This window comes from Pseudovirgaria hyperparasitica, assembly GCF_010093815.1.
Source record: "Pseudovirgaria hyperparasitica strain CBS 121739 unplaced genomic scaffold EJ05scaffold_11, whole genome shotgun sequence".
Lineage (NCBI taxonomy): Eukaryota > Fungi > Ascomycota > Dothideomycetes > Acrospermales > Acrospermaceae > Pseudovirgaria > Pseudovirgaria hyperparasitica.
In genome coordinates, this window is record NW_022985559.1 from 757,630 (window position 1) to 783,855 (window position 26,226).

The 26,226-nt window shown below is 53.8% G+C and overlaps 11 protein-coding genes across 11 annotated transcripts; 4 read left to right on the plus strand and 7 right to left on the minus strand.

The window, feature by feature from the left end:
• Nucleotides 1-607: 607 nt before the first annotated feature.
• EJ05DRAFT_66720 (uncharacterized protein) lies at nt 608-3,750 on the minus strand. The gene is made up of 4 exons (XM_033749865.1): nt 3,516-3,750; nt 2,710-3,453; nt 2,184-2,640; nt 608-1,693 (listed from the first exon to the last, which is right to left on the minus strand). The coding sequence occupies exons 1-4, from the start codon at nt 3,575-3,577 to the stop codon at nt 848-850; spliced, it is 2,109 nt and encodes a 702-aa protein (XP_033598969.1). The 5' UTR covers nt 3,578-3,750; the 3' UTR covers nt 608-847.
• Nucleotides 3,751-6,017: 2,267 nt separating this feature from the next.
• Nucleotides 6,018-6,450, minus strand: EJ05DRAFT_502025 (uncharacterized protein; the record flags this gene model as incomplete). Its single annotated transcript, XM_033747193.1, has 2 exons — nt 6,018-6,235; nt 6,297-6,450. The coding sequence occupies 2 exons, from the start codon at nt 6,448-6,450 to the stop codon at nt 6,018-6,020; spliced, it is 372 nt and encodes a 123-aa protein (XP_033598970.1).
• A 1,445-nt stretch (nt 6,451-7,895) lies between these two features.
• Nucleotides 7,896-11,241, minus strand: EJ05DRAFT_532468 (uncharacterized protein). The gene is made up of 2 exons (XM_033749073.1): nt 10,710-11,241; nt 7,896-10,656 (listed from the first exon to the last, which is right to left on the minus strand). Exons 1-2 carry the CDS (start codon nt 10,858-10,860, stop codon nt 8,369-8,371), a joined length of 2,439 nt encoding a protein of 812 aa, XP_033598971.1. The 5' UTR covers nt 10,861-11,241; the 3' UTR covers nt 7,896-8,368.
• A 1,142-nt stretch (nt 11,242-12,383) lies between these two features.
• On the plus strand, nt 12,384-13,664 carry EJ05DRAFT_502027 (uncharacterized protein; the record flags this gene model as incomplete). The annotated part of the gene is made up of 2 exons (XM_033747194.1): nt 12,384-13,393; nt 13,451-13,664. The coding sequence occupies 2 exons, from the start codon at nt 12,384-12,386 to the stop codon at nt 13,662-13,664; spliced, it is 1,224 nt and encodes a 407-aa protein (XP_033598972.1).
• Nucleotides 13,665-14,085: 421 nt separating this feature from the next.
• On the plus strand, nt 14,086-14,903 carry EJ05DRAFT_512173 (short chain dehydrogenase; the record flags this gene model as incomplete). Its single annotated transcript, XM_033748310.1, has 1 exon — nt 14,086-14,903. The coding sequence occupies exon 1, from the start codon at nt 14,148-14,150 to the stop codon at nt 14,901-14,903; it is 756 nt and encodes a 251-aa protein (XP_033598973.1). The 5' UTR covers nt 14,086-14,147.
• A 706-nt stretch (nt 14,904-15,609) lies between these two features.
• Nucleotides 15,610-16,574, minus strand: EJ05DRAFT_466898 (uncharacterized protein; the record flags this gene model as incomplete). The annotated part of the gene is made up of 1 exon (XM_033742827.1): nt 15,610-16,574. The coding sequence occupies exon 1, from the start codon at nt 16,453-16,455 to the stop codon at nt 15,610-15,612; it is 846 nt and encodes a 281-aa protein (XP_033598974.1). The 5' UTR covers nt 16,456-16,574.
• Nucleotides 16,575-17,155: 581 nt separating this feature from the next.
• EJ05DRAFT_512175 (uncharacterized protein) lies at nt 17,156-17,931 on the minus strand (the record flags this gene model as incomplete). Its single annotated transcript, XM_033748311.1, has 2 exons — nt 17,795-17,931; nt 17,156-17,736 (listed from the first exon to the last, which is right to left on the minus strand). Exons 1-2 carry the CDS (start codon nt 17,901-17,903, stop codon nt 17,156-17,158), a joined length of 690 nt encoding a protein of 229 aa, XP_033598975.1. The 5' UTR covers nt 17,904-17,931.
• A 1,124-nt stretch (nt 17,932-19,055) lies between these two features.
• On the minus strand, nt 19,056-21,099 carry EJ05DRAFT_502031 (cytochrome P450; the record flags this gene model as incomplete). Its single annotated transcript, XM_033747195.1, has 5 exons — nt 19,056-19,281; nt 19,353-19,519; nt 19,633-20,277; nt 20,351-20,839; nt 20,893-21,099. 5 exons carry the CDS (start codon nt 21,097-21,099, stop codon nt 19,056-19,058), a joined length of 1,734 nt encoding a protein of 577 aa, XP_033598976.1.
• Nucleotides 21,100-21,880: 781 nt separating this feature from the next.
• On the plus strand, nt 21,881-22,218 carry EJ05DRAFT_477651 (uncharacterized protein). Its single transcript, XM_033744285.1, has one exon. It carries the CDS (start codon nt 21,937-21,939, stop codon nt 22,156-22,158), a length of 222 nt encoding a protein of 73 aa, XP_033598977.1. The 5' UTR covers nt 21,881-21,936; the 3' UTR covers nt 22,159-22,218.
• On the plus strand, nt 21,882-24,125 carry EJ05DRAFT_539468 (FAD/NAD(P)-binding domain-containing protein; the record flags this gene model as incomplete). Its single annotated transcript, XM_033749521.1, has 2 exons — nt 21,882-22,463; nt 22,608-24,125. The coding sequence occupies exons 1-2, from the start codon at nt 22,164-22,166 to the stop codon at nt 24,123-24,125; spliced, it is 1,818 nt and encodes a 605-aa protein (XP_033598978.1). The 5' UTR covers nt 21,882-22,163.
• Nucleotides 24,126-24,220: 95 nt separating this feature from the next.
• Nucleotides 24,221-25,986, minus strand: EJ05DRAFT_477652 (uncharacterized protein). Its single transcript, XM_033744286.1, has 2 exons — nt 24,866-25,986; nt 24,221-24,812 (listed from the first exon to the last, which is right to left on the minus strand). The coding sequence occupies exons 1-2, from the start codon at nt 25,762-25,764 to the stop codon at nt 24,479-24,481; spliced, it is 1,233 nt and encodes a 410-aa protein (XP_033598979.1). The 5' UTR covers nt 25,765-25,986; the 3' UTR covers nt 24,221-24,478.
• Between the last annotated feature and the right edge of the window lie 240 nt (nt 25,987-26,226).

The window sequence follows — 26,226 nt, forward strand, 5'->3', positions numbered from 1 at the left end:
ATGGCAGTTTGTTGTCTGGTGGGAAAGGGCTTGGGAATGCTGTGTGTTGTAGGACGAGGGAGGCGATGTGGAAGGAATGGAGGGGGAGGGGGAAGGGGAGGGGGATTGGGGCGGTGAGTAGTGAGTAGTGAATGGTAAGATCCGCAGTGTGATGGGATGCGACGTGAGATGTGGGATGCGAGATGCCAGGTGCAACGAGCTGAGATGTAACGAGACAACCAGCCGTACACCCACACACAACATCAAAAGTCCAGACCACACCTCGGCCGATTGACCACTCCCACGCAATGGATACACGACATACACGTAGACAGAATACAACCCACATCAAACACACACAGAACCGCACAGCCACGCACAACGGCATCACATATCCCCGAATCTATCACCCGCCTTCCCCCCATACCTCTATCAAATCAAACAAACCACGCCCCTCAAACGGGAAGCCTAGATAACATAGCCCGTAAGTTATGCACGTATACATACACAGTTCCGCGCCGCCTTCAAAAACGCTCTTCCGTGTTTTTTTACCCCTCTGTGTCTTGTGTGTAGATATAGTACGAGTACAGTCGAGGCTAGCTAGCTAGATATCATACAGGCCCGCCATCCATCCATCGGGAGACCTGGTAAATTGCGCCATACACGCGCTCTGATGATCCCTTCTTCGTCGAGGGGGTCCGTTGATGCATATATCCTCTATACTTCCACCCCCCTCCACCCCCTGTTGAGTAGCCTGTTGGGTGGTAGTACAGCATCGTGAAAAAAGCCTCCTCTTCCCCTTCTCCTTTCCCTCAAAAAATGCCGTCTTTTGTATTTTGCTCAAGTAATCAGTCAGTCAGTCAATCAGTCAATCGTATCCGCCGCCGCCACCGCCGCTACCCCCTGCTTGCCCGCTGGCACCACCGTATAGGCCGCTTCCAGTGCCTGGTCCGCTGACGCCTACGGTTACGCCGACGCCTGCTATACCGGGTGCTACGCCGCCGCCGGAGTCTGCGTAGACGGGGATGCTGGTTGTCACGGCTGGGTAGGCGAAGGAGGATGGATGGGTGGGTGTATGGGGGGAAGTGTACTGAGCGTAGTCGCGCTGTTGCTGTTGGTGCTGTTGTTGTTGCTGTTGCTGTTGCGGTTGTTGCTGCTGTGCTTGCTGCGGCGGGTAGTCTTGGCGGTGAGCGGGCTTTATGTCGTTCGGACCGCCGGTGTATTGGGATAGCGAGACGGACACGTTGACGTTGTGATGGCCGCCCTGTGTGGGTGCGGGCGGGGGCATGCCGGAGGTGCCTGTTATTGCGGCGCCTGGGTCGCTGTATAGGGGCGGTGTGGGACCCGGGGGGTGGTGCTGCGAGGGGTGAGCGCTGTGGTGAGAGCTGGGGAGATCGGGGGGTTGAGGCGGGTTGGGGGCGTAGCCGCCGGCGGAATGGGGCGCGGAGCCAGGCAGGGCGGAGGCGAGGGAGAGCTGGTTTGTCATGTCGGGGAGCATGTCGTTGATCTTCTCCATCAGCACGGTGGTGTAGCGCGGGGAGTTGGCGCGGAGGTTGCTGATGATGGTGTAGTAGCGGGTCAGGAAGTCTCGTGGAGAAGGGGGAGAGGCGCCGAAGGAAGGGTCGTAGGACGGGTTGATGGACTGGGCGTAGTCGAGGGGGACGTAGGACAATACATCGGTGAGAGTGCACGCGACGTCGAAGAGTTTCTCGATCTAAGGGGGAGGAAACGTGTTAGCTGCCTGAGGCCCACAATATCGCGAGGTAATGAATGGTACAATCGGTGGCCCTTGTGAGAGAGTCCGGGACCCACGAGGCTGGAAGGGAGGAACGAGGAGAGAGGCATGCGAGCGGCAGGCCTGGACCGTGGTGGAGAGAGCAATACGCAGGGCAAGTGTGTTTCCTGCAATAAGCAGCGATGTGCGGAGACAAACACACACCCAGGCCAGATGCCGCAAAGTCGTTCGTCATCCCCCAGATGATCGCAGGCTTGATGCGGACGTTCCCCAATGCGCCGTCTCGTGCAGAGTCGAGCGGATCCGCGAACGGTTACGGCGGACGTCATGCTTGCAGATGGGCCAATCCCAATCCCAAGCCAGGGGGTCGAGAATCGGACATGGGCCAGGGTATAGAATAGCGCCCGGGCAGACAAAAGGAAAATGATGGCATGAATCGTAAACAGATATGACGTTGCAAAGAACTTACCAGACCGACCCCATGCACTTCCATTGCCTGCTGTCTGAAATGGCTTGACATGGCTATCCAGTCGCGTGATATCTCGATCGGGTACTTGAAGCTCATCGCGTTGTCGGATGCGACGCTGGAGATGAAGCCGTGGCTGATGCTCAGCTGCCATACCATGGTCTTGAGCCAGATCTGGCTGGTGCGCAGATCCACAACCTGCGTCTCGGTGTTTGTATTCTCGAGATAGACTGGCAGGGCGTCCTCGAGTTTCTTGTGAAGTTCGAGTAGCCAGGAGGGAAGGCATGTCGTCTGGACCTTGTTCCACAGCCCGATAAACGTGTCGTCAAACGGCCTATATAGGTTGATTAATCGGCAAAACCCTGTAATTGAGATGCGGTCCGTGGGATCTTCGTCCTCAATTGGAGGGTGTATCGTTGCATGCAACGTCAGCGGACGATGCTTATGTAGTGCAAATGCTCTGGGAGTCATGTCAGCCTGACCCCATATGACCATCCATATACATGGAAAATATCCATCTTCAACAAACCTTTCGGTGATAAACAGTTGCCAGAACAAGCGCCGGCGCTGCAGAGTCTCCATGGGATCCAGAGTTCTATATGATTCCTCGTCTCCCATGCCCAGACTGTGCGCATGTGTGGTAGCTTCCCGGAGGTGAAACCAGGCGGTGTTGGGCCTGTCGATGGCAAAAAAACATTCGTACATATAATATGAAGTGAGTACCGTCAAAATGGTCGGATTCTCCGTATAAGTGCCGTTCTTCCGCACCCGGATGGCTTCCTCCAAAAGCGCCTCGCCGTACGCCCCATTCGACGGCTGCGCGGCCGCTCTATACATGTCGAGACCAGGTGGCGGCGGCATGTTGCGCTGCAGCATCATCATGTAGGCGCAAAACACGGTGACGAAGCAGTACGGCTCCAGGGTATGCTCCATGGCCATGAAGTACTCGGCCAGCCGCTGGCGGTGCAGAATGGGCTGGGTGGGATACAGATTCGCAAAGTAGTAGTCGGCACAGTGGTCGGCCAGCTCCTGGTTGACGAGATGCGGCGTCTTTGCCCACGCCGGCTCGAACCTGGAGAAGTCGTGGAGATAGGGGATGTTCTGTCGCTGGGTCTCGCGCAGTTCGGAGATGACCTTTGCGCGGCTGCCCTTGGGGCCCTTCTTCTGGGGGATGGCATTGTATGTGCACTGCAGGCCGGACGTGATGCAGTTCTTACATGGCTTCGCGCTGTCTCCAGTCCCACGCTCGCACTTGACTTTTCGCCGGTGACAACTAGCATCAACATATCAGTGGGAGGGCGCACGTCGTGTGCACACAAAAAAAGCGACACACACCTGTCACAGGCTCTCTTGATGAGCGCTGAAGTGCCAGTCGGTGGAGTCGAGACGGGCGACATGTTCTTGAGAGGTTTAGTCGGCCCAGCCGGAGCTTTCCATGAAGAGGAGAGATCTGAGCCAGAGCTGCTGCCGGAGCCGTTAGGGGACGATTGGCCTTATCCCAAAATGAAGTCACAAAGGCACAGCTGTATGACGGCAAGTGCTTTTTTGATAGAGTAGTCAGCCAGCACGTGGTGCATGAGAGTAGGCCACGAAGATTACCGATCCAGTCGGAGGACGATGTCAAGAGGCTCCGGCGCTCTTTTGAGTGATAGTCATGCTGCAGAAACTCTCACGATAAGTGCAATGTTGAGGGGAGGCATGCCCTGTGTCCAATCGCAACGGCGCCAAGGAGGCACTGTAATCTCATAGGTAGTTGCGAAAGCGACGTCCAGGCTGCAGAAAGAGCAGGCATCTAATACTCGGTAGTGAGACAGAGACCAATCGGCAGAGCATGGAATGGATAGAAGCATTGGCCGTCCAGGGACACAAAACTGATGGACAGGACAAAAGGTAGAGGGTATGTGTGTGTGATTGAGGGAGAGGGACCTGGAAGGACCTGAGGGGACCTAAGGGGAGAGGGTCCAAGTAACATGCAGGCGTCAAAGTCAAAGGTGGGCTGTGCTGTGCTGTGCTGTGTGTGTGTATGTGTGTGTGTGTGTGTATGTGCTGCGTGCTGCCGATCACCTCACAGACTGACTCCCTGTCTGTGCAGGGAAGTACGAACGGGGGAGATGTTATTTCGTGCCGCAGATGTTTAACGATGTCTGGCATAATACCCAAGCGCAGCTAGCACCAATTGTAGGCTCTATAAAACATAAACTAGGAACTTGGTTGTCTCTCTCTATCTCTGAGCACGCCTGGACGGTGGCACAGTTACTATGTACTATGTACATGGCGAGTGGTAGTAGTAGTAGTAGTAGTAGTAGCCGGCCCCCCCCCCCCCCCCCCCGGGTGTAAGTAAAGTTCATATTCCTGGTATGTGGAGTATGTTGCTGTGAACGTATAAGGAAGAGAGGTTCACGGCAGCATTTTCTCTAATAGGGCTGGTTAAACATGAAGGTTTGCTGCACCAATCATGGGGCAACCCTTTACACCCATTACACAAACTTCACCAGCATGTATGTACGTATGGATGTATGTATGTATCTCTAACCGATGGGAGGAAAGAAGATTTGAAGAATTCGGAAGGATCCGGAGACGTTGCCGGCAATGACTTGACTGGCTGGCTGGTCTGTCTATCTGTCATTGTCAAACAAAAGAGATGAGAGCTGGCGGAGCAAAAAGAGTGGGCGGGCTTCCCTCCTCCTGACAGGCAGGGTGTTTTGGGGTGTTTGGGCTAATAGGCTTGTTTGATCCACCGAATTGCCGCACAACAACTACTACCACAAAGCCTCGCCTGCACGTGCCGCCTGGGTTGGAACGTTGAATTGGCATTTGGAAGCGTGGGCGGCCCCCCCGGTTCGCTAATTAACGTGGTCTACTTACTGTAGCTACTTAGTTTGCAGCTCGATGCACGGCAGCAATATCTTCCTAGTGTTGTAGCCCTACTTATGGAGCAACAGCGGGTTGGCAGATCGTCCACGTTGCAGAAGTGAAGAGTCTGTGTTGACAAACTATCAAAAACTCGCCATGTTTGTGTGAGTGTGCTCGAACCGCCCAATGCCACAATTATGCTAATACTGTAGGCATCAAAGTACCGACAAGTAGCGACAAGAGGCCCCTGCGGGCATTGGCATTGGGCTGAGGTGTCATGAGTGAAATAAAAAAACGGCTTGTGCGGAGAGATAGCCGTGATGAACATCCTCCCTCGCACCCTGGCGCCAAGTGTGAGCGCGGGAGCTCCCACGCTGACGGTGCGTTTAGCAGTACCAGTCTTTGTACCAGGGACCATTCCATAATTTAAATGGTAATAATAGGGTGCCTACATCTACCTCTATCTCGGATGACGACGGGAGATTAGCCACGCGGTCTCTCATTTGTGGCTGCTTGTATCTGTGCCTTTTCTCCAGAGCCAGCCCCAGTATAATCAGCCCAGCAAGGAGCCCAGCAGCCCTCGTTCCGGTCGTGATCAGTATCAATGTAGAAAGAGAGATGTATGTGTGTGTCGCTCTCGATTGCTCCCGACGAACACGAGAACGACGACACGCACACCTGGCTGGCAGGTCAGCAAGCAACCAACCAGGCAAATCATCGTCCTGGACCGGATGTCCCACACACGCCTCCTGCTTGGGGTAAAGATAGGCACACACTGTATGTAGCGGGCGGTATAGCGTCCTAGTCCCAGGCAACACAGAAAGGACATTCCGAGAGCGTTGGTGAGGAGGGTTTACCATTCAGCGTGCATCCCGGGATATAGCTTCAGATCATTCGACTTTTCCCACACTCACTAACCCCCCACCCCCCTGGTCCTTTTTCTAGCATGCTCCTCATCCCATAACCGACGCACGGCCTCTCTCGTCAAAGCCTGAAACCAGAAAGTGCGAAGAGAAAGTTGATGGGAGCATCGTCGAGATTGATATAGCCATATCTGACGACTCTTGGTGAAGGACAGTAGTCAGTGGGTAAAAAGGTCGATAGGTGCCAGTTCGTCCGAAGCCGTCCAGTTGTGCCATGCCAGGCAAGCATCCAAAGGCCGGCGATGGTCTCGACCTCACCGGCTCGGCCGTGTTGTAATGCTGACGGCTAAAAGCGGATCAGTGGCAGTTGATAGGGAAAGGAAGAGGCAGGCAGGTCCACAGTCCTGAGTCGACAGCCAGCCCCCGTAGTCATCATCATCAGGGCCACACAGACTGCCTGACAGCCCTTCACCAGCAGCACAGGTCGTAGTCGCTAGGTGTCCTGGCAAGGCCGGCGTCCAACTTCCTGATTCGAAAGGCGGAGAGTGTGCCATGCTGCGACATGTGCAGGCCAGCACAACTGGGGTGTGTGAGGGAAAAAAGAAAGAAAGTGGGCTCAGGTCATGCCATCGTGATGCTCTCTATCGAGGAGGAGGAAAGGGGGGCCGTATATTGGTGCCAGGAGTACTTTGGAGGGGGCGGAGGGATATGAAGTTCAAATAGTACGCGGAGGGCAGAGTGAAGGAGAGAAATGGTTGAATTTTGATATGTCTGGACAAAGAAGAATGGATGTGCTGTTCAGGTCCCATCCATCATATATATATATATGCTTTCCTGAGGCCCGGTGGAAGTGAAAAAGGCCCGTCTGCGGTGCTGGCTGGACAAAACAGCGCCTTTCTTGCGCCGTCGCTGTGCTTGCGGCCTTGGAAGAGTGAACGATTTGGCCGGCAAAGGGGGCTTCTTTGGCGGGCGCCGTTGTTGTAGCTGCAGACCCAGCGACAACTGCGCCGCTTCTTGGGGGGGTTTCGCGCCGTTTCGCGCAGTCTGGGGCGGCCTTGGGGCGGTCTTGGGCGGTTCTTGGGGGGCGTCTTAGGCTGGGTCCCCCCCGTACCGCCAGTGCATGTCAACATTGGAGAGCCATATATAGTAAACAAACACACAACCACAGTACATAGTCAAGAAAGAGTCAACAACATCAAACGTCCTACCACACAGGATCACGACATGCCAGAACCATCGTCGCATCTTCGCATCAGATTTGTCGCACTGACCGACAGGTCCATCTGCCTGCTCCCCTGCCCTCTGTATCAAAGCATGGCACCATTCACTCGTCGCGTTTGGTAAACAAACATCCATCCATGTGCCCGCGCCCAGTCCTAGGGCTGGCTGAACAAACAGTCAGTAGGGTACAGTAGTATACTCAACCCGCCATCCGCCATCAGCATCGCGTGCCAATCGGCCCTATCAAGCGGGCTGGCGCGCACGACAAAGCGCCGGTGCGGTACGCTACAGGAACGGGGAGGGCGTTTAGAGGCGACCATCCATCCATCCATCCATTCCCAACCATCATCGCTATCATCTTGACTTTGATAACTGACAAAGTTCTCACTACGCCATGACTCCCGGCTCGTCCGCACCCTTTCCCTAGCCACAAGATGTAGACGTGCGACATAGGGAGGGAGATAGTTGGTAGTCATTAGCATCCCATCCATAGCCTGACGTTGAAATAGACTGGTCCTGACACACACACACACACTGCGCTGCACAGCCATGGGCGATAACTTACATATGTGCATGGGGGAGGGGAGACTGGGGGCGCACCAGGGGTGGGGGAGGGGGCTGACTATTGTAGTGTATGTACTCATGCGAGTCTTGTGACTTGCTTTCTTCTTTTCTGAAGTCCTACTTTTTATATCCTGTATAGTGATTATGTTTATTGCGAGCGAGCCTCAGACAGACTGCTTGGCTCGGCTTGTGAGCATTCTTTGGTGACCATTGGCGGACTGTGTATATATAAATATATGTATATCTTCATCAAGCACACGAGTCGCGCTCAGGCATAGATACATGGACTGTGTACGACATTGCGACATTGCGACATTGCCCTCCTGCGACCTTGGTAGGCCTCCTCGGCGGACCCTCGTCCGAGCATATCCACGATTCTTCACATACAGTACTATTCCGGGAAACCATCTTGAAACATCAAAACACGTTTCCAGTTTTTACCCATCAACGGCATCTATACCCTAGCGTCTGTCTCATGCTACTGTATCCACATCCTACCTCTCCACAGTGTCCACTCTCGTCTCAAAATCTCATCACAAGAAATTTTTTTGGTCTACATGGGCCCCCAAGCATCATCGGGTATTAGAACGCCATTCCATGCATCGCTGTACAGTACACACACTAAACTCCAAATCGCTCCGCCCAGATAGATGTTCATGTGCCGAAAGCATGCGCGACGGCTCGTCATTATGTGAATTCCACGCGACTACCTCCGCGCTCTGCCCGCTGCCGTGCACGTTCAGCGCGTCGTCTCCTCCGATTGTCCTCGTAGTTACTTGCGCGACTCATCTCCGTTCCTGTGCCAGGTGGACTGCTACCCATCGCACTCTCTCCGGCTGCAGGAATGGTTGGAGGCGGAGCAAGGCTTGCATGGTCCGTCGTTGCAGCTGCAGGATGCGGTGCTCCAAGTGGTGGCGGTCCAGGAGGTGGGCCTGGCAATGGATACGGTAACGCAACCGCAGGAGCATTGCTCGACGAGCCCATCTGCTGCTGTTGTTGTTGTGCTTGTGCTGCTTCAGTTGCTGCCACTCTACGCCATCGCTCGTCGTCCACGTTGCTGAACGAGCTGACACTGCCGCCGCGATTACCACGCTGCTGTCTCTCCTTTCGCCGGTGTTCACGCTCTGCTCGAGCTTCCTCCTCATTCAGCCTTCTTAATGTGACATGACGTCCGTCTTCGTGCATCTTGACTTTGACAGACACGGGAGGCGAGTTCATGCTGTTGTCGGCATTACTGCGCTGGCCGCTGCCATCTCTACGCGATGATGATGCACCTGCTGGAGGTGGCGCAGATGAGCTGGCTGCTTGATGGTGCCGTCGATGCGGTCGACCTCCTGCAGAGAAATACTCCTCGGACCCAGACTCAAAGCCCGGAGGCGGAATGCCTTGAGACTGGGGCGGAGCTGGCACTGGAGCTATACTCGACACACTGGTGACATCAGCACTATGCAATGGAGGTGCGACTGAACTCTGGGCAGGTCGTGGTGGGTGATGTCGTGAGAGTGCTGGAGTGCTACCAGTGATGTCGGTATCGTCATCAGTGAAAGAACCAGTGCGTCCGCCTCGTCGTGGTCCGGGAGTCCCGTCTCCAGTGTAGTGCCTTCGTTGACTGTTCGTTCGTGCCATTCTCTCCTTTTCAATCTCCTGTGCACGAATTGCCTCTACCCGTGCGTCTTCCTTTTTACGTCGTCTTTGGCCTAACTTGTGTTTCAAGAATCCTGCAAAGCCGAGCACGGCAAGTCCTTCTTTGATACCAAAATCACGGCGATGATAATCATGGTCATCTTCATCTCGTTCGTCGCTAAAGCTCGAGTATGAGTCGATCGAGTTCCCACTCCGCCTTCTCAGTGATGCTCTTCTCGAAGGACTTCCGTATGATGCCGCACTCGCACCTGCTGTCGCCGCCGCCGCCGCTGCTGCTGCTGCCGGTCCAACAGATGGTCGTCGACCATGGGGCCGCAGTCGATCGTTGGCTGGCGATGCTGGCGCTAGGCCTTCTTCTACTCTGCTTATGTCTGTCTGGGTCATCTCTGAAGCGCCAGCACGAGGTGGACGATAACTCGACACGTCACTTTCAACCTCCTGGGGTTTCCTTCGGTTGAACAGCCCCCTAAAAGCAGCTATAGCACCAAGACCAGCGCCTGCACCGAGAAGTCGGTTTCTCCACGTGTGATTCTTTTTCTCGTGCTCATGGTACTTTTCACGACCAACTGACTCGGAGCGCCGCGGGGATCGTGAGCTATGACGAGAACTGATGACCTCCCGTCTCTCTCTTGACCTATGTCGACTTTGCGAGCGTCTTCTCAGTGCTGCCAACGCTGCGCCCGCTCCTCCTGCAGCGGCTAATGCACCCAGTCCATGCCCTCCCCGGCGGCTTCTCCTCTCCTCTGTTATCTCAGTTACGCCCTCACTGTAGATACTACTGCCCTTGTCGTAATATCCGGTTGATGGCCGATAGTGGAAACTCAGACCAATGTAGAGGACTAGAAGGAAGAACCCCCACAAGGCAAACAGGATAAATAGAACTTCTGGTGATCCGTAAAGGGTTAGGCCAAGTGCGACCTGTGTGAAGCCGAGAAGGGCGATGGCTCTACCAACCCACTGATGAAGGAATAGCTTGAACGGTATGCGGATCCGGTCCTTTCCTTTTTCTCGGTGATGAGTCCATGCGCCGAAAGTAGCTTGTAAAAGGATGAAGATGTAGAGAGTCAATCCTATGCCATGGTGGGGATTTGTAAGACTTCTTGCTTGGCCCACGGCGAACCAACCTAGTACGAAAACTACAGTAGATAGCAGTACCGTCAGTATCTGGAGCCAGATGTGATATCGAAGAGCCATTCGGGCGTTTCTGTGGTAGAATGCAGCGATCATTATAGCAGCGGGCACGACCCCGAGAAAAGTAATGGCAGCGACAATGCCATGACCTTTTATAATGCTATGATATCCCGGCATGTCCAGAAAGCGATTTCCCATACCTAGTCCCTGTCAGCTTGGTGCTCTACCTCTCCTGTATCCTCGTCAGTCTTACCATTATAGCGCATCGTCGCAAAGTTTAGCCCTACGAGGTTGGGCAACAGGAAAGTATTTCTTGACGAATCCCACGTTCCATCCCCAACATACATTGTGTCCGAGTTGTATGTGCTGCTGCCGGCCGGCGCCAGCTGCGGATTTGGCGACATGTTTCTTTATAGCGATATGTACAGGCGAATAGAAGGGTATGCGCAAAGGCGGTGAAGGCTGATTCGGAGGTCAACGGCGAGTCCTAGGAAGAGCAATCGATGCTGATGGCTGCTTTCCTATAGAATCAGGTACGTCACGTCGAACGAAGGTCGTGTCGAGTCTACAACCAGCTGGCAGCAGGCGTCAATCGCGAGCAGGTCCGGCGAGGCGGACCGCTCGTTGAAGTCGGTCAGTACGGCGAGATTCGAAGATTGTAGGGAGCGAAGGCGTCGTAGATAGATAGCAATGATAATCACAGATTACGCAGGTATTCCCCGAGTCTTTAGATAGCTTGAACCAGGGTAGGATAATGTGAAGAAAATGTCCAGAGCAAGGTGAGATGGTAGTTGGTGGCAGGGCGGTCTGTGCTTTCGGATGTGTTGTCGTCGATTTTGGCGGGACAACCACAACAAATCGATAATTCCCCCACTAGCCACCAATAACAATAGTAAGGCACCAGCCACTCCGCCACTATGTGGCGATTCTCGTCAAACTTCATCCAATTGCCTTCCGCATTTCCATTTCTATTCGTCTCCTTATATTCATCGTTGCGCGTCCTCTAAGATCTTCCAATTCCCGGCAGTTTCATCGACGCGTAAATGTTCCATTGATGCCCAAAGTATGCCCTAGGACACTGGCAAAGCGCGCTGGTCGTGACACGTTCATATCGTTCGCCCTGCTCTCACATAGTCTGGTCGCTCTCCTATCACACTCTACTCATGGGTGGGCCAAGATGTGAGTATATGAGTATGTGAGCATCTAATGTTGACGTTTCGCTTCCCTCATAGGTATACGGCTTCTCTAGGCCATGTTGGCAATTCACTATCGTTTGTTTCCACGATGGACGTAGTTCTCAGGTATCGCATTCTGATACTACGCCATGTCTGTCTACTAACCAATGATGGCCTTACTGCTGTAGCTGCCAAGTTCTCTTTGTCGTTGTGATGACAAAGGATCAAGGCCACGTATAGCTCGACCCTGGCAAGGTAACTTCTACTCAGCCCCAAAACCGTACGTCGAATCATGAGGCCATGAAATTGCATATATTCTCTTCATTCAGTCTGATCATTCTCGTCGCTGTTCTCCGAGCCTTTATATCTAGCTCCACTCTTCCATGGCAGAACTAGTCTCGTCTCGGTCCATATGGCGACACAAGTTGACGCTTTGGCCGCCAAAAGCACACGATACTGGTAAGTAGATGCAGATGCAGATCTTGTTGCGCCTAGGTCTGGCGTCTGGCCCCTATCCTATAGCGTGCATATGAAGCAGACAAGCCTAGAACTAGCCAGGCGAGGACCTAAACATACGCCATGTAGACTAAGATACAGCCAGCATGAAGGTGGAAACTCCACTGAGCATCCAGATGCCTGATTATGGATCATATAAGAGTCCTTCTCGAGGATGCCGAAAATTCAAGAAAGAAACACGACGTAGTCAACTTCCATCTTTCTTCTGTCGCCATACTGTTTGTTCTACCGTCCCCATGGCATCTCTACTCGCTCAAACACTCGGGTTCATTGGTCCCAAGATAGGCAGTGCCGCCGCAAGCTGGGTCTTCCAGAAAAGTGTCAATTCGCTATTCGAAAGCGACAATGCCCTCATTCGAAACGATATCCGCGCTCTATCGACCAAGGTTGAGCAAATCCAAACATCTGTCAATAATCTAGTGAAACAGATAGACGCTATGAAAATAGTCCTTCGGTCAGACACACTCAACGAAAAGCTCACAATCATCAACAGCCATTACGACACAATCTTATTGATCTTCCAAGCGGTCCTCGATATCGAGAATTCGCCCAAAGAGAAACAACAAGCGCAGTTGAATGATTCGCAGAAACGGCTGCGCCAAAAACTCAAAGACTGCGTTCACGATCTTCCAGAGGCCCTGAAGGGTATCCACGTCTTTCTCGGCGAATCAGGAGAGAACAACATTGTTGTCGATGTTAGAAACAAGGTCCTTGCCGACTCACGCGACTTCGTTGTATATTACAGCAGGATGAAGCTGTGGATGCAACGCTTGTGGCTAGTAGAAGCAAAAGCACTGTACCTGCTACGCATGGCTCACCAAACAGCCGGTGTGAACTACTTTGAAGGCCTCCACTTCATCGAAACTTACACCAAACCTACCGGCATCTTGAAAGAGCAGGCCACCCACTTTGAGAACACCGTCGGTCACCACGTCATTTCCTTATTTGATGCCTTAGCGAAGAACAACGGCTCGGTTGCAGTTCAATTTCGTAACCACGCCCTATCACCAATCACACGGAGAGCAGAAGGGGACCCTATAAACAACGTCTGGCGTCCAGCTCTACCATTCCCAGATGGCGTCAACCTTGCATTCAGTCTGGACAAGCACAGTTTCACAGCCTGGGATCCCTCAGCGTTGACGCCGTATCAATTTACAATCACCGCAAAAGATGCTGCGCAAGGCCGATCGTACTACATGTCCCACTGGTATGGAGAGATTCTAGGCTTCGGTATTCGATGTTACTTGTAAGTCGACCATTTAACTGATGAATGAGCTTTTGCATGTAGCTTACATAAGATTAGACCAGAATCAATCGGAGGCTCCGCAGGATCCTGGTATGTCAAGCCTGGGCCAAATGGAGGTGACTACTTCAATCTGGAGTATGTTCCTGGCCCAAACAATTTCGGTGCTCGAGCTTCCTATTTCCTGCGCCATTCAGAGGTGTATCTCGATCTAGACAATGCGCTGGAGCCTGCTGATGTAAGGTATCGATGGCACTTGGATGTCCAGAGTTGAATAGCATTATGAGAATGAATGCTCAATCGTCGCATCCATTGCCATTCAGCAGGTCAGCAGTTGAGAACTCAGGCTGAGGAAGAAATTAGGAGTCTATCCGGGCTTCAAGGCCATATTCCATACAGAACTTTTGGGTCATGGCCACATACATGATCATAATGATATCTAGAGAGCGCGAATAGCACTGGCAGGATCGGGATGAATGTATATTTATATGATATCCAAGTAGACAAAGTAGATTCATACAGTAGAGACTAGGATGTGTACTACAGAAACTACTCTTCAGATAGTAATACTGAGGAATCTAGTTTTTCCAATTTGTCTTCCTTCGTCATAACACAGACGCAGCCCTTTGACGTCACAACATGCCGGCACGTTATCCCCGCCGGAGTTACCGGAGTAGAGGCATCAACAACATATCAACCAAGCCCCCAGCACACCCAACTCCCCAGAAAGGCTCCAAACAAAAGGACACAACCAGCCATGTCCCGAATCCTCATCACCGGCTCCGCCGACGGCCTCGGAGCCCTAGCAGCCCGAGACCTCCAAACCCGCGGCCACAAAGTCTACCTCCACGCCCGCTCCGCCCAGCGCGCCAAAGACGCCATGGCCTCCTGCCCGGGCGCCCAACAATGTCTCATCGCAGACCTCAGCTCCCTCTCCGACGTCAAGACCCTCGCCAGCGACCTCAAATCCCTAGGTCCCTGGGATGCCATCGTGCACTCCGCCGGCGTCATGCACGGCCAAAGCGGCAAGACAACGGCGGAAAGCTGGGGCACGATCTTCGCCACGAACACCGTCGCGCCGTACGTAATCACCAGCATCGTCGGCGGCGCGTGTCGGCGCTACGTGTTTCTGAGCTCGAGCATGGAGAGTAGTGGGGACCCCATGTTGCGCGGGATCGAGAGCTGCTCGTATAGTGATAGCAAGCTGCATAATATCATGCTGGCGAGCTATTTCGCGCGTGTGCTGAAGGGGGCTGGAGTGGAGGAGAGTAATGCGCTGGATCCGGGGTGGGTGCCGACGGCGATGGGAGGGAGAGGGGCGCCGGGGAGCTTGGATGGGGCTGTTGAGACGTATAGGCGGTTGGCGGAGGGTGCGGGGAGTACGGGTGGGTTCTGGAGACCGTATGCGAAGAAGGGGAGTCCGGTGCATGGGAAAGAGGCTTTTGATGAGGGCGTACAGGGGAGATTGGTCGGGGAGCTGGCGCGGCTGACTGGGGTTGAGCTCGCTGGTTGAGTCTGTGTATATAAAGTAGTTGTGTAAATTGTATACATACCGAGCTTCGTCGCAAAGCAGACACAGATCTCATCAACTGTCTGCCCCTGTTTCTAGGACCGAACAGTCACTGATTGTTACGTCAGAACACAGACGGGTAGGCTCAATTTCAGCCTACTTGCTGTTATAAATCCACGAATTATGAAGAGACCAACTACAGAATAGCTCCCGTGTCAAGATTTTAACAGAAATCTACTACTTTTTATCTCGCTTGTATTGTCACGACTATCATATCACACGGAGCGATGTTCGTTCTTATCTCCAAGATAGGAGTTGTACTTGGGAAGTTTAGTCCTCGAATATAGAAATCATATAGATGGTCGCTCCTGGTACCCCTGACACCTTTTTGAAGGGAACTACTTTCATTTAGCAATAGCTAGCTGCCTATCGTCTTCATTCACACATAGCAAACTTTCCAGTATAGTGACTTCAATAACACCTAGTGGCAACCAGACTTGTCTAATGTTGTGCTCGCACTTGCACAAAGCATATAATGCTTAACATCGAGATCGTATTGAGTTTTTACCAAACTGTTGGATATACACAAGACTACCCTGCTCCTGTCGCACTTATGTCCATCTCAAAATAGCATGTTTGTACCTGGTAGAGCGACGATGCGGAATATCAAAGACCATTCCTAGCCAGTTGATCCATCAAAAGCTCAAAGTCACGACCGCGAATCTGCACGCGTGTGTAGACTCGTACGGTGACGCAACGCCAGCCATCTTTTACACTTTCCCGTCGCCGGTCTCACCACGTCGTGGTGGAACTTATGCTTCGACTCCACGTTCAGCACATAGCAAGTGCGCATCTGGACGGTCAAAGCCGGCAGAACCGCCCAGTGGAGTTGCTGTAGCTGGCGTTTTGCGTACTCGCGGGTATTTGCTTTCATCAGCTGGAGCCCCTCTTCGAACAGTTCTTGGGCTCGCTCTGGATCGACTCCTTTGCAGCAAATGGGTCGGAGCTCGGGGTAGCCGATTGCTTTCCACGCTCCGCGCTCAGCTGGGCCAGTGTCCGAAGCACTGTTGGTATCGGATCTCTCCAGCTCGAATAGGTGCTTGATCTCGTTCTGTATTCCATCGCGCGCCATCTGGTTGATTCGATGATCGATGAATGTCCCCAATATATCGAGGCTACAGTTCAGAGATATGACCAGAAGGTCTTGCTGCTTGATAAATGGATGGAATAAAAGTGGTCGAGTTAGGGAGAGGGAGCCGCCGCACAGGATTGGAACGAAGCCGCGATGATGGATAGATTTGATGCAACGCACCGCTGAAGAGATGAAGTTGGTCGGTTCCTCGTTTGCACTAAGATGCCCTACAAAATGGTGTCGAACTCCTCTCATCTCCTGTGTAGTCACAGCACCGGACAGGATTGGGGCATCTCGGTACACTTGGATGCTATCGACGGAGATGATCTCTCCATGACAGGATTCCGCCAATTTGATGCTCAATTCTGTCTTTCCAACTGCGGTTGGGCCGATGATTGCGATGATGGGGATCTTTGGATTCATGTCTTCTGTAGAGAGTATCTTGACATGGAGACCGGGACATGCGAGGAGATAAGTGGACCATCCGATTCTTATTCATAGGGACTTTTGAAGCAGCAATGAGTACTGTGATCAGAGTTGGCGAACACGCCACTGTCAAGATGCCGTTCCACACATGTCTACGGGGCGTTGCCGTGTGTGTGATCACAATTTGCGCACTAAATCGGCTCAGAAGCCCCTGAGATGATGCCGACCCCCAGGTCAAGCTCGTGACGGTCAGAACAGGTAATTCATGGCTCGCATCTAGACCAAACCTGTTCTCCAACTTCAATTTGGCTCTACACCTGTTCCAGATTAGAAGGCATGATAGCCGGGGTTCTAGAATGCACTGTGCTCAGGAGTCTTCGCATTACCAAATGGAAACAAGCTTTGTGCAGGGAAACGACAGAGACTGCCATGTCGCATGATTGTTGACTCTGTTGTGGACTTGGACTACGTGATCAATGACCTTTGATCCGATCACCAACCTCTCGCTCACTCGATTTCTTGCTCTGGTAGTAGAGTACTAAGTTATGAGTCCAGACAGGGATTCCGGAGGATTGAATAGCTCGATGATAGGCGTTCGAAAGTCAAGATAAGGAAAAGCGTGCAGTTTCTGGCTCCTTGTAGCCATACCAAATGCACCAGCATGAACTATATCACAAGAGTTGCTCAAGGATACCAGCTATAGTTTATGGTCACTCCAACAGAGCGAGTATCGACCAGCGGCTGGAGCCAACTGAACCATCTCGATGAGCTCTTGCATGGTATTGGCAACATTGAAGAGTGCCAAATGAGGGCTGGAAACAAAGCCAACCTCTGCAGACGTACGAACCCAGCGCTGCAAATCATCAAAGAACCCACGAATATTGTAAAGCACGACCGGCCGACCATGGATGCCCAGTTGACTCCACGTGATGGCCTCAAAGAGCTCCTCCATTGTCCCGTACCCCCCAGGCAGAGCAACAAACGCATCGGCCTCCTTGGCCATAATCGCCTTTCGCTCGTGCATGGTCGATACTAATGTCGTGTGACCATACTCCTGTTCCAGGGGTCTGTCCACCCCACGCTCTGTGGTGATCAGTGCCCTAGGTATGACGCCGTGGACTGATCTGGGGCCAGAAAGCTGCACGAGAGACCTTGCCAGGCTCCCCATCAGACCCCGACTTCCACCTCCGTAGACCAGAGACCAACCCTGCGCATGCATTACCTTGGCAAGATCTTCTGCCGCGGTCTCGAACTGAGGAGAGTTGCCCGAGCTGGAGCCTATTGTGGCTTTTGTCAGAGTGCTTTGCAGTACGTATGCTACCGAAAGGGGTCATACCACAGAACACACACAAAGTGAATGGCTTTCGGGTGGCTTTTCTCGCTCCTTCTTCTGGTCTAGCTGTTGGGCCGTTGGTTGCCGTCTCTGGGAACGCTGCAGGACTCATCTTACATGCCCGTCAACGGTAATGAGTGATGTCAGAGACTACTGTGATCACCATAGAATATGAGTTCAGCTTTTATGTTACCCGCTCCAGGGTTTTTGTCCGAATCGGGCCTTGTCATTCATGCCTGATCGGCTCATCGGAATGCCCACGATGGGTTACCGACCGTGTAGACTGCTATTGTCACTACGCTTAAGGAGAGCCGAGACATGTATATCAAGCAGGCCCTGAGGTATTAGTACCGCTAACCATCCATAATTGCAGTAAATGCGCCAATGACAGCCTTATAAATTCATATATAAAGGCTAAGACTAGGCCCCCACCCCCCGTCTCGAGTCTGCCTTACCCAAACCCAACCCTTGACCCCGGAGAAGTCCCACTAACGATCGATCGCTCACGATATATCAATGCGAACACTTTTCCCCCCGGTAAAAATGTGAGAGAGACTTAAGGACTGATACATTACCCCGAGACAAGCTGACCGCGTGTCCTGTAGGGATTGGACATTGTATTACCAAAAGTGAAGCCAGCTAGCAGTCACATAACATGACAGGGGCGACTTAACTTTACTCCTGCCACTCACAATATTATGAGAGCGCGAATGTGCTTCCATTGCAGACGACACCTTGTCGATGCCCGCGCCACTGAATTTGGAGTTGTGTGCAGCCCCGACAGGCTGGCTCGTGCCGGGGTCCTCTATATCTCTCCGATATAACGTAGCTTGTTTATGGATGAAGTAGGGCCGTTTAAAGGTAGCAGGAGCGTCATGCGTCACAGCACAACAACATGAAGTCCAGCGAGTGGTGATTTCCAGCAAACGGAACACTACAATTATAAGTCTTGGAAAACGGACAGAAACGTACAACAATACATCGTCAGAACAAGCATCCCGCTTTTGCATGGCATGACAAGCGGGACGAGATACACAGAGCCAAACTAGCGTGCAAGGAGCAAGAGTAAACCATGGGAAAACTCATCAAAACAATGCAACACCCTGTCAATTTGGTCCCGTAAACGAAAGAAAACATCATGAACCACCAAACTAAAAGTTCCAATAACCCTCTACACACACATTCTCCTTGCACCCCTCCCCTCTACACCCATCACCTTCCCCCTCACACTCCCTCTCCCACTCCCAATCTCACACCCGCCCCCTCAAACCCCCTCAAAACTAACCCTCCTCTCAACCCCATTCCCCCTCCCTGCCCCCTTCTTCCCCGCCAACCCCGCCCTCGGCGTCAACGAAACCCAAAGCGGAGCCCTCTCCCACCCCATATACACCTTCTGCAACCCATGCCAATCCGCGCATCTCGGCGCAAGCTCCACGTCGAATTCCAGAAACAGGCGCGCTAGCAGGATGCGTATCTCCATGTATGCGAGTCTACACGACACGAGATGATGTGAATTAGCTTGGGGTGGGGGGATTTTGAAGGGGAGGTAATGTTTACGTACGTTCTACCGATACAGTTCCGCGGGCCGATGTGGAAGGGCTGGAAGACGGCGGTGTTGTCGCGCGCGAAGCGGAAGTCGTCGAGCCAGCGCTCCGGGATGAAGGAGTCGGGCCGGATGAAGTTGCGGCGGAGGTGGTAGGCGGAGTAGTGGAAGATTGAGACTGTGGTCTGTTGTTACGGGTCAGACAGGGCGAGGTTTTGGAGCGGTGTGTAGGTCGTGTTTTGTCAGAGAGATAGGGGGGAGGTAGTGGAGTAGGAAAAAGGGGCAAAAAAAAACACACATTCGCCGGCACAGCCCGCCCATCAATAACCTCCTCCACACACGTGCGCCGCGGAAAATTCCCCGGAAACGGCGGAAACACACGCAGCGCCTCGGCAACACAAGCCTGCATATACTTCAGCTCGCCCAGCTTCGCCGCCGAAACGGGCACTGCGCCACCCGCAGCAGCAGCCTCCGTCTCAGACCCAGACTCAAACACACCGCGAATCTCCGCCGCAAGCCGCGCCTTGACCTGCGCGTCGCGCAGCACATAGTAGAGCAAGCCGGACAGCAGCGTGGCCGTCGACTCACTCCCCGCAATGACAATCGTGCACGTGTTCGCGACGAATTCGGCGTCGGAAACCCTGCTTTCCGGGCTGGCCATGCGCTCGACGAGGTCGTGGCGGGCGGAGCCGAGGGCGCGGCGGTGGGAGGCGAGTTCGGTGGCGTGCTGGATGTGTGTGCGGCGGGCGGCGGCGAGGGAGGCTGGTATCAGGGCGCTGAGCAGGGAGGTGGCGCCGGGGAAGTACTTTGCTGTGCGGGCGAGGGCGCCGAATTTCTGGTTGCCCATCATGGCTTCGATCCAGGGGTGGTAGTTGCCGCCGCTGGTGAGGCAGTCGAAGGATTTGCCGTAGACGAGGGCGCCGGTGACGTCGAAGCTGAAGAACTGCGGGCTTGGTGGTTAGGATCTGGACTGTCTGTGGGAGTGAGGGATGGATAGGGGGATGAGGAGGGCTTACGTTGAGCCACTTTACCAGGTCGACCTCCTTTCGCCCTCCGTCACAGGCATCATGAAGCCCCTTGATGAACAGCGCACAATACTCCTTGACGCGATCCTCCTCGGCCCGCATCCGCGACTCGGCGAATCCGTTCGCCAACAAGCTCCGGAAGTACGCATGGCGCTCCGTCCCCGCGCCTAGCAGACTCAAGTTCGCACTCGACATGGAGCCGTAGAACAGGGCGTCCTTTGGGATCTCCGGTAAGCCCTTGCGGAAGCCGTAGATGTCCTTCCAGGCCTGGGCCGAGGCGTACGAGAGCTCGTCCGGGGCGATGCGCACGACGTCGCCGTACTTCTCGTGGAGGTCGCGGATGTCGTAGGGGAGTGTGCCGCGGATCATGGCGCGTGCGTACCACAGTCTTGAGCACCGGGCGAGTAGTGGCCCCGGGTATGCGCTCAGGGGCGCGTAGAAGGCGTTCCATATTGCGTTGAGGAGGAGGATTGAGAGGAGCTGCTTGTTGTCAGATGGGGTTCTCTTGTCTGGGTTGTGTGGTTGGGACTCACGAGGGCAGTGATGGTACATGAAGCCCAGATCACGCGTGGGAGTATGTTGGCAAAGTATTGGCTGCTCTGGTCGGTGAAGAGGGCATTCGATGTAGCGACGAGGTGGAGGATAATCCACAGGAGCTGCGTGCTGCGTATGAACATTGCGAGCGAGCGGTCGGTTTCCGGTGGGGGTGTATCCTGCTCCTTTGTGTAGCCTGTCGACATAACACAGTGCTCAGACTGTCTCGACTATCACGTAGCACTAGGGTGCGTTTATTGAATATCGTCTTGTCTTCCAGGACTGGCACTCGACCGTCGTTCGGACGAGTGGATGTATACACACACAACTTGAACAATAACGTAGTTGTCACACAGCAAGTCGAGTATCGTCCGTTTTCTCATCGACCGATGGCAGACAGAGTCGCTCACATGTCAAAAGGTTCTGGACGTGGCAGTTTCCGAGTCATGGATCCCCGACACGAGTGACATGCGTGAAATCCCGTCAGTTCATGATTGAACACCCCCCAGACAGGCCAGAAGGAGCTCGATACTTAAGAGCACGAAATCGTGGGATGTGTAAGGCATCATCCACTGCAGGCTTTCGAGTCGAGGCGGGGTAAAGGTGGAGGTAGGTCGTTGTGTTGTACAATGCGAGTGGACAGGGATGTTTCTCGAAGTGAGGTGGAGTGATATAAATCGTAGCCGCCTCGGCCGCATACCGCGTTTTGCGGGGTTATTAATCCGAGTCCTTGGGATTCCATCGGAGGATATCTTTGGCCCCCCACCATGCAGATCGATGTTTGCCGTCTTCCGGGCGGTGCTGGGAGTTGCAGGTGTCTGGTTGGACAGGGGCTCCGTTCCTAATGTAGATTAGGCTGTGCTGGGTACGTTGAGTTGATGGCAGATGTGTACTGGCATGTTTTGTTTACATGGCTACCACATACTAGACAGAATACATCATCCGGATATAAGTAATTTCAGCCTATGGGCAAGCATCAAACGTTCATCCTTTTGCAAGCACTAGTCCGTACATCTCAACCTGTTCGTTTCCGGTCGTAGACAATGCACACAGGAGCACGAGCCCTATATCAACAACCAACCATGACAAGAGCCAAACCCCAAACATCAAAGCCTCCAAAACTCATAACTATATCAGACTCTCACACCCATCTATCTCCCCTCCACGCCCCCAACCCATCCAAGACTCACTCTCCAATTCCTCAAATCATCAAGCCCTTAACCTTCAACCCCGAAACCATCAGCCCCGTAACCTCCAACCCCTAAACACAATGCCCTCCCAACCACAACAACCACCCTCACAACAACCACCCTCACAACAACCACCCTCACAACAACCACCCTCACAACACCACCCCCCCTCACCCCCAACCCACCCCTCAGTCCTCATCATCGGCGCCGGCCTCGCAGGAATATACATGCTGCACGCCCTCCGCAGCGCCGGCTTCACATGCGCCATCCTCGAAGCATGCGCCGGCATCGGCGGCACCTGGTACCAAAACCGCTACCCGGGCGCCCGCGTCGACACCGCCATGCCACTATACCAGTTTTCCATTCCGGAGGTGTACAAGGTATGTTTTTGTGTCTCTGTACTCATGAACCGCTCTCTTTTGCTCTTTTGTTGGTTTGACTTTGTTTTTCGATGTATGGATGATTGGATGATTGGATGGATGGGCAGATAGACGAATAGACGGACAAACGCTCACGCACGCCAGACCTTCAAATGGCGCTCCACACACCCCACCCGCGCCGAGATCATGGAGTACATAGACCACCTCGACAAAGTCCTCCACATCACGCCCTACGTACACCTGCGCAAACGCGTCGTAGAGGCATCCTACGACACGCACGCCCGCCTCTGGACCGTACAGACCCAAACCACCACCAACGACGACGACACAACCACCAAACCCCCAACAACCCCAACCCAAACAACAACCTTCCACGCCCCCTACCTAATCAGCGCAACCGGCCTCGTCTCCCACCCCTACACACCCCCCTGGCCGGGCCTCAACACCTTCGCCGGCCCAATCCACCACACAAAAACCTGGCCCCACACCGGCATAAACGTGCGCAACTCCCGCGTCGCAATAATCGGCACCGGCGCCTCCGGCGTCCAACTCATCCAAGCCCTCGGCAAAGAAGCCAAATCCCTGATCGTCTTCCAACGCACGCCGAACCTCTGCCTGCCCATGCGCGCACGCACCCTTGATGCCGAGGGACCAGAGCAAACAGATGAGGAATTGGCGCGGGTGTTTGCGCGGCGGCGGGAGACGTTTGCGGGGTATGCGGGTGAGTTTGCGGCGCGGTCGGTGTATGCGGATGGGGAGGGGGCGCGGGAGGAGTTTTTCGGGGGCTTGTGGGCGCGCGGGGGGTTTGCGTTTTGGGTGGAGAATTATGCGGATGTGTTGTTTGAGAGGGGGGCGAATGGGGTTGCGTATGAGTTTTGGGCGCGGGAGACACGGGGCCGGGTGGCGGATGAGAGGAAGAGGGGGGTTCTTGTGCCGCGGGAGGCGCCGCATTGGTTTGGGACGCGGAGGCCGTGTTTGGAGACGGATTATTATGAGGTGCTTGGGCGGGAGAGTGTTGAGGTTGTGGATTTGCGGGGGAATGGGATTGAGAGGGTTGTGCGGGAGGGGATTGTGACGGCGGATGGGGTGGTGAGGGGGGTGGATGTTATTTGTCTTGCTACTGGGTTTGATGCGTTGACGGGGGGGTTGACGGGGATGGGGTTGAGGGGGAGGGATGGGGTTGGGTTGGGGGAGAGGTGGCGGGAGGGGGTGCGGACGAATTTGGGGATGACGGTGTCTGGGTATCCGAATATGTTTTATTTGTTTGCGGTTCATGGGCCGAGTGCGTCGAATGGGCCGTCGTGTATTGAGCTTCAGGGGGATTGGATTGTGGCGGCGATGGTGAAGATGCGGGAGGAAGGGGTCGAGTCGATTGAGGCTACGGCGGAGGCGGAGGCGGCTTGGACGAAGCAGATTCATGATATACTGCGGGGGACGCTGGTACAGGAGACAAACTCGTGGTATAACGGGGCGAATGTGCCGGGGAAGACGGTGGAGCCGTTGATATTCTTTGGGGGATTTCCGGAGTATCGGAGACAGATCTACGAGGTCTTGGATAATGACTTTCGGGGGTTTGTGAAGGTTATGAAAGAGCAGGTTGTGGGGGAGGAATCGACGGAACGTGGTGCGGCGTCCTGTGCAGATAGGCCTATTCATGTGTAGGGCGTATATGGATGTATTGCTCGTGTCTGTAGCCCGCAGAGCGCTTGTTATATTGAATCTCGGATACCATTAGCATGGATCGGATTCTCTTGTCGGCCATGTACTCACATTCCACTTACCTAGGTAGTCCTGAATCTGACTCTCATCGTCCACGGACATCAGTAAGAGACACCGCAAGCATCTCCTGTGATAAAACTTCTCGATTGATGATGCCTCTGATGAATGCTGCCCGCAAGAGCCGCGTATATTTAGACTCCGCCACCTGTAGAAGACACACCAGACAATGCATCTCACCATGCCCACCCACCCGATATTATGATACACCCCAACCCCATACCCCAAAGCCAACACTCTCAAAACCCATCTCCTTCCTTCCACTCTCTCCCCAGCTCCTCCGCCCTCGTCTTCGGGTCATTGCCCCTCTTGACCGCATTATCCCTCAGCCCGTCCAAGATCTTGTTATATTTCTGAATCTCCTTCTCGAACTCGGCATCCTTGCCAGGCTCCGGCTTCTCCAGCTTCTTGAGCTCCTCCGTCTTGCCCTCTTTCTCGGCCTTCTCGATGGCCTCCTTTTTGTTCCGCCAGTCGCGCAGCTTGCCCTCCCAGCCACGCTTCTTCCCATTAATCTCCTGATATTCGTTGTATTGATCGCGGCCGCCGAAGCAGAAGCCGTAGCCGTCGCAGTAGCTATGAAGTGTTAGCATTGACCATCAAATGATGCTCTAGTAGTTGGTGCTTACCAGACATGCTCCTCGGGGCAATGAAACGTCTCCCCAGTCCAGATAAAGTGCCACACGTACTCCCACACGCGCCCACTGATCCCATCCTCCAGCCGCGTCCGCAACAGCCAGTCGCGGTAGTAGACATACCGCGACAGTGGAAGCGCCCGGATTCGGTCCGCGCTCAGGGCAAATTGCGCACAGCACATGCCGGCCAACACCTGCGGAATGGGATCCAGCGGGAAAAGCTCACTCCACGCTTTTGCTAGCTCGCGCTGTTCGGGACGGTGCTCGTCGTCGTCGGTCGCGCCGGGCTTCATCCAGTCCGGGCAACCGGGGTGCCAGTGGCAGCGCAGGTTCATGAAGCCCTCGCGGATCACGCGGTTCGGGTTGAGACGCTTGACAATCTCGGACGAATCGAGACCCATGATCTCGTTGTTGTGCCAGGTCCAGCGATGCCAGTGCATAAAGAGCGTGACGTCGGGCAGGTCGTGGTAGTTGTCGATGATCCATGACAAGTAAATCATGACTTCGTGGCCTTTGTTCTTCGGCGGGTGGTACTTCGCGCTCGGGTCGTTGGCAACGTATTTTGCAATCGGTTGGTTAGGAATCAGTTCCTGCACCCAGTTTGTGTCCTCCTCCTTTGTCGTGGCCATTACCAGCAACGTGCTGAAATTGTATCCCATAGGCCTACTCTCGCCAGGACGGAAGTCCATTTTCGGATTCCAATTCTTGAGGTCTTCAGTCGGGTCATGTTGCTGTCCGCGGTCTGGATCCAGCACCTCGTCGAACTTGTCGCCTAGACCAATGTGTTGCGGTATCCTCCGCCATGTCGCTTCGATCGATGTACTGTGGTAGTAGAAGAGGAAGATAATGACTGCCGCAATCGCCGTGATGGGTATGAAACGTCGCTGAATCATCGCGCTGGATGTATGGAGACCGATGCTGTGTTCCCAGTCGGTAAGGATTGTTCGACGATGGCGTGTATATCTCTACAAACGTGGGCACACCAGCACCTCGATGGCAAAGAGATGAATATGTGCGAATGGCCGCCGCAACATTAAGGAACGGGTATCGAAGTAAGTAAAGACTCCTGAATCCAAGGCGGGCTGGGCAAGATTGATTCTAGAGGTTCCTTGAATGGGCGCCACATTGGGGCTGAGATTCCGCCCCCCGCCGCCCAAAGGCTAGGCTACGTACTATTTTAAAAGCGCCAACATCAGAATACATAATTAGCGCGAGAGTGGAAAGGGAGTTCAAGTCATGTTAAGCAGTGTTTGTTGTCTACGGAAGCTATTTGCCATTACACTGCACGACTCTGCGGGAAATCCATGTGTACAGTTCGAGAGTCAATGCACCTTGCAAGGAACCCCCTTGACCTA

What these genes read in the sequence shown, in the direction of transcription:
- EJ05DRAFT_66720 (XM_033749865.1), bottom strand. Translation starts at nt 3,577, where the DNA reads ATGTCGCCCGTCTCGACTCCACCGACTGGCACTTCAGCGCTCATCAAG. An exon ending in ATCAAGAGAGCCTGTGACAG is followed by an intron (nt 3,454 to 3,515) that starts GTGTGTGTCGCT and finishes TGTTGATGCTAG; the next exon opens with TTGTCACCGGCGAAAAGTCA. An exon ending in AAGTGCATGGGGTCGGTCTG is followed by an intron (nt 1,694 to 2,183) that starts GTAAGTTCTTTG and finishes CCTCCCCCTTAG; the next exon opens with ATCGAGAAACTCTTCGACGT.
- EJ05DRAFT_532468 (XM_033749073.1), bottom strand. Translation starts at nt 10,860, where the DNA reads ATGTCGCCAAATCCGCAGCTGGCGCCGGCCGGCAGCAGCACATACAAC. An exon ending in TGCGACGATGCGCTATAATG is followed by an intron (nt 10,657 to 10,709) that starts GTAAGACTGACG and finishes GACAGGGACTAG; the next exon opens with GTATGGGAAATCGCTTTCTG.
- EJ05DRAFT_477651 (XM_033744285.1), top strand. Translation starts at nt 21,937, where the DNA reads ATGCACACAGGAGCACGAGCCCTATATCAACAACCAACCATGACAAGA.
- EJ05DRAFT_477652 (XM_033744286.1), bottom strand. Translation starts at nt 25,764, where the DNA reads ATGATTCAGCGACGTTTCATACCCATCACGGCGATTGCGGCAGTCATT. An exon ending in TGCCCCGAGGAGCATGTCTG is followed by an intron (nt 24,813 to 24,865) that starts GTAAGCACCAAC and finishes AACACTTCATAG; the next exon opens with CTACTGCGACGGCTACGGCT.